The sequence below is a fragment of the Siphateles boraxobius genome, unplaced genomic scaffold (genome assembly GCF_051911475.1).
Source record: "Siphateles boraxobius isolate OS27281-9 unplaced genomic scaffold, OSU_SipBor_1 24, whole genome shotgun sequence".
NCBI lineage: Eukaryota > Metazoa > Chordata > Actinopteri > Cypriniformes > Leuciscidae > Siphateles > Siphateles boraxobius.
The window spans coordinates 10,287,241-10,301,093 of NW_027508855.1; the positions used below are offsets into that span (position 1 = coordinate 10,287,241).

At 37.0% G+C, this 13,853-nt stretch overlaps 3 protein-coding genes across 3 annotated transcripts; 1 reads left to right on the forward strand and 2 right to left on the reverse strand.

The window, feature by feature from the left end:
• The first annotated feature begins 160 nt into the window (after nt 1–160).
• iscua (iron-sulfur cluster assembly enzyme a) lies at nt 161–2,124 on the forward strand. The gene is made up of 5 exons (XM_077241356.1): nt 161–306; nt 873–986; nt 1,087–1,197; nt 1,321–1,399; nt 1,515–2,124. The coding sequence occupies exons 1-5, from the start codon at nt 205–207 to the stop codon at nt 1,604–1,606; spliced, it is 498 nt and encodes a 165-aa protein (XP_077097471.1). The 5' UTR covers nt 161–204; the 3' UTR covers nt 1,607–2,124.
• A 5,273-nt stretch (nt 2,125–7,397) lies between these two features.
• tmem119a (transmembrane protein 119a) lies at nt 7,398–10,672 on the reverse strand. Its single transcript, XM_077241391.1, has 2 exons — nt 10,503–10,672; nt 7,398–8,280 (listed from the first exon to the last, which is right to left on the reverse strand). Exon 2 carries the CDS (start codon nt 8,263–8,265, stop codon nt 7,591–7,593), a length of 675 nt encoding a protein of 224 aa, XP_077097506.1. The 5' UTR covers nt 8,266–8,280; nt 10,503–10,672; the 3' UTR covers nt 7,398–7,590.
• Nucleotides 10,673–11,220: 548 nt separating this feature from the next.
• Nucleotides 11,221–13,811, reverse strand: selplg (selectin P ligand). The gene is made up of 2 exons (XM_077241408.1): nt 13,683–13,811; nt 11,221–13,163 (listed from the first exon to the last, which is right to left on the reverse strand). The coding sequence occupies exons 1-2, from the start codon at nt 13,683–13,685 to the stop codon at nt 12,243–12,245; spliced, it is 924 nt and encodes a 307-aa protein (XP_077097523.1). The 5' UTR covers nt 13,686–13,811; the 3' UTR covers nt 11,221–12,242.
• Nucleotides 13,812–13,853: the final 42 nt, after the last annotated feature.

Here is a 13,853-nt window from a genome sequence, read left to right on the forward strand (position 1 = left end):
AAAACAACAGTGAAATTAATTATAAGGCAGAAATTATATATACAATATTATATAAAGGCAAAATTTATAATATATACAGTTTTAAAAATAACTTATGTAAAATATTATTTCTCACAATTGTATAACGAGTTGTTCGGTAAAGCGCGCCCCCTGCCAGTTGAGCCCAGTGTGTGTGCAGCCAGCATCAGTAATCAGTCAGTCATCATGGCGTTAGCAGCGGCAGCCAAGCGCTCTGCAGCCTCTGCACTTTTCACTAGATCATTGTCATTACCAGAGCTCAAATCCGCCTACTCTTATCATAAAAAGGTAAGTATCACTTCTTGTCTTTCGGCTGACCATCCATTGATACTTTAACTAGGATATATTCAGTCGTAGTTCCTAATGTTTTAGGAGAACAACTTTGTTTCTGCGTGGTTGCTAACGTTAGCTATGCTAACGTTAGATAACTGCGCATGTAAACAAAACATCAGAACATTGTACGTTAGAGGTATCTAGCAGTATGCTTGATTATAAGAGTCATGTCATCAACTGGTTTATATATTTTTACTGAGTTAAAATGACATTCATCCATATTTATTTACAGTTAGTTTCATAATCCACTTGTGTAACTCTCCTACAAACTCTTCGATGATGTATTTCAGTATCTTAATTGAGCCACAGGTTAATAAACGTGTATATTATTAGCTTTCCAAGTACACTAAATAATTACGAATAAATATCAATGATCTGTAATGTTGTGTTGTGAAGGTCACTGTCATTATCTGCCAAGGGGACTTTTTCATTTGGTGTAAATTGTCATTTTCACCAGTCCTCAGATGAATTGTCTTTGATTGTTAAATATGACCAGGATGTGGTCATGTATTTTTCTGAAGGTGGTGGACCACTATGAAAACCCTAGAAATGTTGGTTCTCTGGACAAGACTGCCAAGAACGTGGGCACTGGTTTGGTAGGCGCTCCTGCATGTGGGGATGTAATGAAACTACAGGTAAGACATTTTTTCATTTAAATTTTAGGTATATATTTAATAATTAAAAATTATTGAATTATATAATTTACATAATTGACTTGACTCTTTTGTTTTACAGGTTCAGGTGGATGAGAATGGAAAGATAACAGATGCCAGATTCAAAACATTTGGCTGTGGCTCAGCCATTGCTTCCAGTTCATTGGCCACAGAGTGGATGAAGGGGAAATCGGTGAGTCATTGTGACTCAGACCATCACACACACATTCACAGTGTGATCAGATTATCTCATTGTTCTCCATATTTGTTTTCTCAAATGTTCCTACAATTGAAATGACCACTTTTCCTTGTACAGATTGATGAAGCCCTGAAAATCAAAAACACAGAGATTGCCAAAGAACTTTGTCTACCACCAGTCAAACTACATTGCTCCAGTAAGTGTATTTAAATAGTTTTTTTCAGATTGCAAACTCATTGATGTTATCAAAATAAAGACATGGACTCAAATGCTGTTTTTATAATTTCATTATTTTTATTTTTTTCTGGCAGTGCTTGCAGAAGATGCTATTAAGGCTGCATTAGCAGACTACAGGCTCAAACAGAAGGACAACAAGGAGATGTTGGCAGAGGCTCGAAATTAATGTCCTAATTCACCAATGAGTCACTGTTACTCACTCTTGTCGTGACTCAGAAAAATGATTTCGTTTATTTCCTGACTGAGGTTGCAATTAACATAATAGCCAGTGTCTATCATTACTACGATATGTGCCCTGCCTTAGCATTTCTGGTTTGAGATGGTTTGCATTTGACAGACTTTTGGGATCTTTGAATTAAAGTTTGTTTTCTGTATCTCTCCGAATCACGCACATTCGCAATAAACTTTATTTTCTGAAGATCTCATTCTCTGACATGAAATGCCCTCAATATTATATGTATACTACTAAAATGCTTGTAAATGTATTCTCATACACTTTATAAAAAGGAAAGTATGGGTTTTGAAAAAATGTAAAATTTTTAGAATTTGCATTAGGGTCATTATAGCTTTGGCAGTGATTTGTAAGCAAAAAAAAAAAGTGACACCAAAAACCAAAAGATACATGGGTTTTCATGCTGTATTATTTCTTGTAAAAACTTAATAAAGCTCTAGATGTTAATGTTGCATCATCCATTGTTTTGTATTATTCTCTACATATTTTTCTGCACAAAAAAATTTTAATACTGGTTATGAATTTGTGCGAATGTCTTCTTGAACCTGTGGAAACGGTGCAACTCTCAAGTTTCGGAGCAGGATGTTCTTAAGTACCAAAAGCACTGTGAGCATCAGCAGTCCTGTAAGCACACAAAGAACAGCCAGGACCGCAATAAGCGCTGGGTCACTGGACTGTAGTATTGTCCGAGAAGTGAATTCGATGTCTCTATTTGTGGTCATTGAACCAGTAGTTGCTGTCGAATTCTCCACACAACCTGGTTCCTTTTCTGTAGCTGGACTATTGGGTATTTGGGTGTGCTGAGGTATAAAAGATGTCAAATTTAGCAAGAGGCAGTCTTCGTAGCTCAGTCTCTCTATAGTGGGCAGGTCTGACCCAAAGAAGGACCTTGATATTCTGCTCTCAGGTAGTTGTAAAGATTTTTGACATTTAAATGAACTTGTGTTGCATGCAATATCAGATCTAACCAACATCAGTACACTTGAGGTCTGATCTATATGACCTTCAACCACTTTTCCAGATTCTGTGGTTGTATTCACAGATGACATTCTCTCAACTGGCGTAAAAAGTTTTGGACAGATGGCCATGACCGACAGAGTTAATAGCAACTTGTGTGCAAGATGCAAAGGAGCTGTACATACTAGATCTGATGCCATCCGTAACCTGTCCATCAGAAGCCACCTATAAAGATACATGATGTCACACTCACAGACCCACAGGTTATTGGCTAGTTCCACTGACCGGAGACGGGACAACCCATCAAAAGCCTGCTCGGGTATAGAGCGTAAACAGTTACTGTTAATCTTTAACACTTGTAAGTTCACCAATGCACCCAACGAGGACAGATCTATGGCAGAAATGCAGTTTGCCGACACGTCGAGGTGTGTCAGCGAAGAAGGTAAGTTAGGTGGCAGACGAGACAATCTGTTCCCCTTAAGAGTCAACGTCCTCAGTTTGGTCAGACCTAGCAGTGCCCCTGGCTCAATCGCTCGTATCCGGTTATCCTCTAGGTCCAGGCGTGTGAGGTTCCCAAGCTGCCTTAGAGATCCAGCAGTGATGTAGGTGATCTGATTCTCTTGAAGCTGAAGGGTCTCAAGACTTGACGGCAGACCCCGAGGGAAACGTACCAGTTGGTTGTGGCTGAGGCTCAGTTCCTGTAGGCCCAAGTACGGCTGGAACACGTTATCCACATTGCAGAGCCGATTCCGGGCTACAGAGAGGATGGCGGTGCTTAGGGGGACAGAGCGAGGCAGAGTACGTAGACCAAGAGACTCACACAGAACCAGAGCACCAGAATGGGGACAGCAGCAGCCATTGGGACAGGGTGACACAACCAGGCCGGCAAAGAGAGATGAACAGAGATACAACAAGAGACAGTAGAGAAGACTAGGACGCATGGCTCACTTGAGGGAAGAAGATTAAGAGGGATGGATAAGGGAAAGAGAAAAGAAGAAGTTAGTAATTGCCTTTCTTTTACTGCAAATGAATCTGTTGAAGAAACTTAATTACCATTATGGACTCTGCTGCTCCTCCAGGTTGTATTTCCTTTCATGTGCGTCTTGAGTTTGATTCCAAACGCATTATCAAATGTGTTACTTAGACATAGGGATGTGGTACTCACCATTATCGCCCTGTTTCAGCTGACCCCTCGCTTTCACTTTACGTCCTTAAACTCTTTCTTCATTCCTCTTGTCCCTTCCAGAGAACGGTCCGTGCTCACCCTGAAAATTCTGGGTAGCGGCCCATCAAACTTTAATGGTAGCCTTAAGGTTTTGAGTTACCGGTTTTGTATCTTCTTCACAATGTAAATTAACTGGGCACTCCACTTGCTTTTCCCATGACACAGCTGCACTGGGTTAGTGGAGTAGGTTTATGTTAGGAAACACGTTTAATAACCATTCTGTGCACGTAATATGTTATTTGATCATCTGAAGAACAAAACTAGTTTAACCACAAGTAAACTGTTATGTTAACCATGGATGGCCAAAATCATATTTAAGTACAAATTGAATCAGTCAGGAGTGATGAGAGCACATCTCACCCTCTTCTAGTAAAATGAGAGAAGTTATTTCCAGAATTATTTAGCCCCTTGTTTATAAAAAAGGGGAGAAATTGACCTTGAGCTATAGCTCTTTTTCGTGGCTCAAGTTTCTGGATCATTAATGTTTCACTCATATCTTTGATGTTTACTCTTTGGTGACAACACGCTACTAACACTTGGCCTTGCGCCATGGCAGTGGGGTTTTAATTTCAGGTATGTGGCTAATTTGCATTTAGCTGGCTATTAATCAATGATAGGCTGATAGCATCACTGTAACAAAATCTGCATATATTTTAAGAGGTGTGAGCATTGTTTTTAACTTGCATGGAGGAATTCAACTGTGAATCAACTTGGATAATCTATATTGGGTAAATCTTGGGATTTATGCATCTGGTTTCACAGATAAAGCTTAAGCCTATCTCAGACTAAAATGCATGTTTGAGCTGTTTTAACTGAAAGCAACTTGCACTCACATTTCTTAAAGATATGCCAGTGCCATTGTTTTGTCTAAAGATGCACACCAGTAATGTTTTTTTTAAAGGGGTGTTTTATGAAAGGCACTTAAATGTCCTAATTGAACAAAGGCTTAATCCTGGCTTAATCAAAGCCCTGTCTGTAAAACCAGGATATGAAGTTATCCTCAAAAAGTTTAATACAGCATAATGTAAAAATGATTGTCTGCTTGTCACAACCAGTATATTTCCATTAAGGCCAGATATTTCCAGATCTCTCTGACAAGCCCTATTGGAATAAGCTTCTGAAATATTGATTGGATGTTGTATGGATGTGACAAAAGCTCTGTAGCTGCCGCTGTTATGCTCTGCTGGGCTCTGTTGCTGGGGCTCTTGAGTTTCATATGCTTCAGCCAAGCCAACACAATTCTTTTGACAAACCACACCATTCAAGACAAACAGACAGGACAGAAGAAGGCTGTTTGTTTGATATATCTAATAATCTATTAACACAAAATTAATTGACTTTTATTAAATATTATATAATAAAAATATATAATAATCGACTGCAAACGAGCAGGCCAATTTAACCACTGTATGTATATATATATACATATATATATATATATATATATATATATATATATACAGTGGTTAAATTGGCCTGCTCGTTTGCAGTCAGTTGCCTACTGGAAATTATGTCACATAAAATTTGATGAAAGGGATGCTTTTGAAAATATATTTCTGACAATAAATGAAAGATTCTATTTCTATTTTGTCTCGGCGTAGCTGAGATGAGAAAAATCGGAACACGGCCGTATTCTTGTTCAGCTGCTTAATCTCGTTGTCAGTCGACCATGATCGCGCAACGCTCGCGCTCAGCTCATCATGTGACACGGATAAATGTACGCAGCAATATATAATGAATATTCCTGGGAGATCCGTAGTTGCGCGGGATGTGGAAGCATGTAAAAGTTCCAGAAATGTACAAAAAGTGTCCTGGCCTTGAATGACAAGGTAAGGAAAATAAGACTAAATCAAAATTAAATAACCAAAACTAGGTTGACCATGTGATTTTTCTCAGAAGATGTTTTGAGCATTTTACTTCAGACACCGGATTATCAGCAAACTGCCAAGAGAACTGCTAGCTGGCTACTCAAAATAAACTAGCAATCTATTCAGTCAGCATATTTGTATTTGATCTGTGTGAATTACACAAATATAAGACTTGCTAGACCTACATTTAGCTACCAAGCAACTTTTCCACAAGGATAGATTGATTTTATTTTTGTGACTTGTGCATATCTTGATGAGAAATGATGCAGAGTAGAATGTGTGTGTGTGTGTGTGTTGTAGTAGTAAAGAGAGAGAATGGGAGAAAGAAAGTGTGTGTGAGGTGAACCTGGTCACCACAGACCCAAATCTTCTCAGCTATTGCTACTACTGTCATATGCCGCACTGTCTCTTCATGTGGCACATTATGTTTGGCATTTGTATGGGTCACTATATATCATAACAAGGTATAATGTGTAAACAAAGATGACTGATTAACAGTAATGTAAAGGCTAAATGTCCTAATACCAGTTGATACTACAACAATGCAAAGTATATGCTCTTAACCTTGCAGTTTTTCACATATCATGTAATACTCAATTTCTCCATTTCTTTGCACAAAACTCTCCAGAAAGTGCTATTTAATGGTATTTATTTTTTTAATTCCCAGGGGGGGGGGGGGACACCCCCACATAATAAATCCCATATACCTAGGTATATATGTATATATATATATATATATATATATATATATATATATATATATATATATATATATATATATATATATACCTCTGGCTTCTATTGAACTCACATTATATTACCGTGAGTAAGAACTGTTTTTGTTTGTTTGTTTGTTTTGAAAGAAATTAACTTTTATTCAGCAAGGACACATTAACTTGATCAAAAGTCACAGTAAAGACATTTATAATGTTAAAAAAATGTACCGCTATTTCCAAAAAAACTATTAAGCAGCACAACTGTTTTCAACATTGATAAAAAGAAATGTTTCTTGAGCACCTAATCATAATATTAAAATAATTTCTGAAGGATCATGTGACACTGAAGACTAGAGTAATGAGGCTAAAAATGTAGCTTTGCCATCACAGAAAAAACAAACAACCAAATGTATTGAAATAGAAAACAGTTATTTTAAATTGTAATAATATTTCACAATATTATTATTTTTTTACGGTATTTGTGCTCAAATAAATGCAGCTTGGGTGAGCATAATGGATTTTTCAAAAGCATTATTGTGTATCAATGACCCTCCTGTTCCCCTCCATTAACTGTATCAGAAACAATTTATTTCTTTTAAGCAGAGCAGGAGAGTAAGTGTTTGGAGAGTTTATTTTCCTTATGAAAAAAATCATTTAAACATATACCTGAAAAAAATCTAAGTAATTAAATTCAATACCGAGGAACTGAGGAAAGTTTAGATAAAATAACAGTCATGTACAAAACCTGACAACAACTTCAGAAAATACAGCATAAATTATGGGTTACCATGCATATACCATGCATATAGATATTTAATTTGTAAAATATAAATCAAAATGAAAAAGAAAAGGTTTGAAAATACATTTTCTCGAGTCTCTTAAAACTAGTGATTCACAAAATAATTTCAAGTTTGTTTTTCATATGAATAGTAAAACTGTTAATTAGTTAAAAAAAAAAGTATTTTTAAGCAAAATCCTTTTTAAAGAAACAAAATAAGTTGAACAAACATTGTATTTCCGCTCTTCCTCTGATGGTATATACAGAGAACATCCAAACCAAAGAGAATGAGGGCATCATATCTACCAAAAAATTCATAACAGTAAAAAAAAATTAGAAATCAGGGTCATTCCTACCCATTAAAGAAAAAGCTCTCACGCTGGGGTGTGATTGGCCTTTCTGAGGTGGCACGTACAGACCATTGGCTGGCTAGAAGTGGCGTTTGAGGTGGTTGGCTGAGGCTCCTCTTTCTTCTTGGGCTCATCTTTCTGCATCTCCACCTCTTCAACATCCTCCACCTTTTGGACCTCTTTCGGCTTGGGCCGGGGGTCTTTTCCTTCCTTCTCCCCCACCAATGCTTTAGTAGGTTCTCGTAGGTTCTTCGCAGGGGTCGTCTTGCCATCCTGGATCTGATTATGAGGTTTCTCCATTGCTTTACTAGGTTGGCTCATGTATTTCCTGGGTAAGTAGGTCTTCGGAGGATAGTAGGCCTCGAGCTTGCGTTTGTGGCTCATCGCTGAAGCACAGCAGACGATGAAAATGATAACTACCAACAGAGAGGTCACGACAATGATGAGAAGCAAGTTCTCCTTCAAAAAGTCCACCACCTGGTTGAAGATGAAGTCTTTGATGCGAATAAAAGTGGCCGTTATGTTGGGAGATGGCGAAGGAGATGGGGGTACTTGGGTGGTACGAGCAATGGGGAAGATGAGTTCGGGTTCGTCCCCGCTGCCCTCCATGGAAACGTTGAAAGGGGCAGGCTTGGCGAAGCAAAAGTTGCCCCAGAGAGCAGTCAGGAGCAGACAGACAAAGCGAAAAGAGAGTGACATGCTTCCTCTAAACACCTGTAAGAAAATGGACACAAATGTGGCCTTTATTAGTCATTCCCCAAAGAAAAAGTATCTGAGCATTTTTGTTTCATCAAGGTGGTTACAGTAGGTTCTTTTTTTAAAGTTATAGTTTGTAAAAACATTTTAGTAAAAACAAAAATATTAAAATAGTTTAAAGTAAAAATTTAAAGAATGCAAAAAGCACTACAGTGTATATATATATATGTATGGTATTACCATGGTATTTTTTAAAATACCTTGTATTATGTAAATATTAATATTCAGTACCATGGTATATACCATAAGTATTATTGTTATTTGATTACATCACAGTACAATGGTGTATTTTTGTCACATTTTTATGTAGCTTACAATCTGCAATCTTAAAAATAACGTTGTTTTTTTTTTAACCTTTATTTAACCAGAAAAGCTCTCTGAGATTAAAAATCTCTTTCACAGGAGTGTCCTGGCCAAAATGTGCAGTACAATCAGTTCCATCACAGATAAACATCACACAGATATTAGGAATCTATGATCCCATAAAGAACCTTTAACATCCAAACAACTTGCATTCCACAAAAGGTTCTTTAAAGTGGAAAAGTTTCTTTAGATTTTTTAAAAATGTTTTTCACACAAATGAAAAAAAAAAAAGGTATTTTAAAAATGTTCACTGAAAGGTTCATTAAGGAGCCAAAAATGGTTCTCCTAAGTCAGACATTTCTGCAAAAACTCCCTTTGGAACCTTTTTTTAAATAGTGTAATGACCATATTTCCACCTTTAGTAAATGTAAAGAGACATCTAGATGGTCAGCAGTCTACACAGAGAGAGCTACTATCGGTATTATCTGTATACTGGGTTTTCTTTGAGTCACAGGAAGGAAGCTGCATGTATCAAACACATTTCTGTAGAATCACTACACAGAACACATTTTCGTGTTTCTGTTGCCTCGCAGGAGAGGAGCTATTCCTGTTACATCCAGTCATTACTTATTTGGGGTGGAGGCAGAGGGAGTCCAGGACTAGTTTGTAATTTCCCTGCCTGGCTGATGCCACCCACTCACCACAGAAAAGCAAAAGCAAGGCCAGATGTATATTTGTGAGGGTGCAGCAAGGCATGGGAGAGCCGCAGCTCACAGGCCTGTATTTACAGCCCAGCTGCAATAAGACAGGCCAGAGACCAGTGAGACTATTTCTGCTCGGCGCAAGAACACATATAATGTTCATACGTGCATCAAGTTTCAAACACACTGTAAAGTAGAACAATTAGAAAAGCCATTTAACCATTACACTCTTAACTTGCTTTTAGCTGCAGAAGGCAGGAACAGGGAATAGGGAAATTCCCAAATGAACATCACCAGAAATGGCAGTGAAAAAAAAACACATATTGAGTACTATCCAATAGTCATCTATTCAGAAGTTTTTACTTATTTAAAACTTAAAATAAAAACATTTCCCCCTCAGTGCCGTCCACACCGGTTAACTTTCCGACCACATTCTTTGTTCTGCAAATAAGAAGGTATTACACTCCCACTTTTTGTATTAGTAATCTGCGAGATGAGGTAATCATCTCAGCAATGTGTTACAAGAATGTGTAAAAAAAAAAAAAACTAAATAGAATACTTGGTATTGTCTGCGTAGAGCACATCAAAAATAAAATAAAAAATCAATATAAGAATGATTTAAAAAAAAATAAAAAATCTGGCATTTCAGATTAAAAAATACTGTATTTGATTTTTAGGCGTATAACTAACTATCCTGAAAATCAAATTGTTTAAATAGTTTGGCCTTTGCTATAGCACAGCATTAGACAACATAAGAAACTTTATTTTATGTAAAGGGTAAATAAAGGTCAATAGAAAATGCAACAAAGAGGTACAAAAGTAAACACTCAAGCCACATTTAAAATTATATCACAAAAAAATCGTCATCAAACCATGGGTTTTTAAATGTACAGTATATATAGTTAATGTGATGAATTAAGTTAGTTAAAACACCACTGGGTTAGAATTAGCAAAAAGCTGGTTCTAATAAAAGATCATCATCATTTTCTTGCAGATTTAAGACATAGACATTCTTAAACAATCTTTGTTGCTACGATATTAAGAAAATATTGAGCTCATAATGAAAATGCATTTCCAAGCGACATTGACGTCGTACAATGTGCCACCACATGAATTATGAATAATGTGCAAGTGAAACATATATCCTCTCAATGAAGGAAATACAAAAATACTCACTGCTCGTCTTACTTCCGTTCTCTGATTCACTTTAACAGCGACACCTCAAGTTAGGCACTTCAAGGTAGGCAAAATAAATAGACAACAGTTGTAAAGGAAAATAGCTGCCACTGTGTTGTCCTCAGAGGCTTATGGAAGCTTCTGGCCTTGTGGGTTTTCCTAAAAAACCTGGATAATTGCACAAGGACATTCCCCTCCTCTCTCTCCATCTCCTCCCTTTTTCTGTCCTTCTCTTTTTCTCCTCTTGAACACATGGAAGCATAGGACAAGGACAATCCAATATTCACCAAACAAGAAAGCAGTAAGAGGTTACAAAATCATATATTAAGCTGCAAAAACCTCTTAACATTTTATCAGTGTATTCTCACAGTTTTATTTTTACCACTGCAGACTGAACAGCTTTTGATTGGTCAAAAACAGACCCAATTTACTTTCTTAATTCAGTACAATTTTTAATTGCATGTTCTTTTTTAGCTTCACAATCTTTGCTCTTTTTCAGAACCTTTTTGTTTTATTATTGATGTCACATAGACCACACTGGCTATTGGATAATGTTAACCAAAAATCAAATAGCAAGGTATTGGTTTGGCTCAAATCTGGTATGTATAGTAATGCCCACTTTTCACAGCCCAATCTATTCCCAATGGATAAAATCAAGAAATTACTGTACATCACATTATGGAAGTAAAATGGGTTGGAAACAATAATTTACATTGACTTTAAAGTTTATTTAGTATTTATTAAATTAGTTGGGTATAACTGGGTTAACACTGCACAATGACTTTCATTACATTTTGCACAACATTCATCAGTTAAGTGCTTTAACACATTCCTACTAGAGTCGACAAACGTATAGAATGTACATGGAAAATATAATTATACAGCATAAAATAAAATATATACAAAAGTACTACAATATAAAACCAAAGAAACTAAATGTGAAAACAGAAAAAACAAACTGTTGCTCTTCTCAGTGCTTGTTTACTGGACATATTTTTAATTCACACCATGGAAAGTGTTTAACTTCGGCACGAAAGCAAAACATTTTTGGGAACTTGTGAAAGCATATATTTTATGTAAATTTGCAATGATAACATGTTATATTCAGACTGTGATAATCTCCAACATCACTCTATTCGAGTAAATTATACAGCGCTGACTGAACCACAGGCAGGAATAGAATACATTCGGCAAATATGCTCTGCCAAACCTCACTAATGCCTGAGCTCCTTGGAGAAAGTAGTATAGTATTTCAACACTGGAATGATTACATTAAAAGATTCAAACATGCAGAAACAATTAAAATATAAATGTTCCACTGATTAAATAAAAGATTTTTTTAAAAAAACTTTAGACATGCATACATTTAAATATACCACTAGAATTTAAAACATTCACTTTAAAAAAAAAATCCATACAAGTACAGTATGAAAGACGGCTATAGTTATGCAGAATATAAAAAATAACAACCAATCTAGATCAATAACATGCTATATATATATATATAATAAAATGGATGTTTTGAAAGGCACTTCAAAGCCAGTGAAGACAGTGAGTAAGACACTGGCAACGCTGTAGCACAGATATGCTGTGAATTGTACCTTTAGATTTTTTGACAGTGCAAACCAGTATAGAGCTGGGTATCTGTCAAACCTGAGCAAAAAACTGAAAACGGACCCCAGTGTTAGAGTAAACATTTCCGTTCATACAGTGCACACAGCAGGTGAAAGGTTTAAACTTCTAAAGAGGGCCCTCAGTATCAGGAAGAAAGCTGTTTAGAGTAAGATTATCTCCATCAGGATCTCCATCCTCAGTATTCGGGATCAGTGCTCCATTACTTTTAGGGTGTCGCCTTGGCTTTGGAACAGGGTGATCGGTATCATTCATAAGGGCAGAAATGCAGACCATCTCAGTCTCCTGGAGAAGATGTGCCTTGTGCCTGTATCTGTATCCCGAAAGTTTTGTAGCCAGACAGATGGTGCTAACGATAAAGATGGTCGTCAACGCAGCCATCGAGGCAATGGCGATGAGGCAGCGACTAACGAATCTGTTATCTTGGGAAGAGGCAGTGGAACATGAGTGGGTCGTTACCGTGGTTGATTTTCTAGTGGCTGTTGAGATAACTGCTGTGGTTCGTCTATCCGTATCTGTGGACATTCTCGTAGTCGCTGCTGTCGTTTGCTTCTCTGTTACCCTGCCGGTCTCAAACGGTGCAGGAAATGTGGGGGCAGAACTTCCTGCTTGTGAAATGTGTCCAGTACCATTACTATTACTTATTGTGGGAAGTTGGGTGTACAAAGTACTCTCGTTTACTGTTGGCTGGTGGACTGTCAGGTTCTCAGTTCCTGCAGAGTACTTCTGTTGGGTGTGGTTCAAATCTGGAGTACCATGGTAATCTGTAGGTGCAGAGACATTTAAAGAAGGTATTATCTCTGCTGTCTGTAATGCACCTGAAGGTTTTGAAGTTTCCAGAGTCGTGCTACTTGTATTCTCAACTTCAGCTACACCTGTTGTACTGTGTGCGTCGCTGCTGTTTATCGATGTTGTGTTGGAACCAGTTTCCCTTTTCATCCTAAGATATCTTGACATAACCAAACTACTCAAAGTCAGAAGCAAAACAAGAACTGGTAAACACCCAAGTCTGTTAGTCACCATCGCCATCTGCACAAAAAAGACAATGTTGCAATAATGCTTTGGACACACAAAATATCACCAATAAAACAATTCACAAGCATATTCACATACTGTCTGGTTATTCCTCTTCACATATTAAGCATATTCAGTGGAGAGGAACCTTCAGAAAATGAGAACAAAACAATGGAAGAAAAAACACGTTTTCGTAACATAAACGTGTTGCTCATACTTCATGTATAAAGCTCAAGCTCATGTGGCTGTTTGTGACTATAACATGTGGTTGGACCATTTGGGTGAAATACTTCCTTTTAACTGAAAAAGTATCATTGTACTGTTAATAAACACTTCACTACTCAACTTTAAATATATTACAATTACCGTCATGGTAACATTTATGAAATGTAGATCTTTAACAATTTTCTTGCAGATATTCAACCATGTACTCCCACAGTTGAAGGATTTGAAAATAAATAAATAAATCACAAATTCATATAAAAATAGCATCTTATTTTAAAGACAGTTCAAATTGACAACAAAACTACATACCATCGGTTTCTACCGCCGAAAGGATCTTGATCTGGAGTTCGATTGAAAAATTAGCTCCCCTCACACACTCACAACGCAATGTCTCAAACCTACTCAATGCACAAATACAGGAAGTCAAACCTCATGTAGTGTTAGGCTAAAGCTGAGGTTCACAAACTCTGACGCAAACAC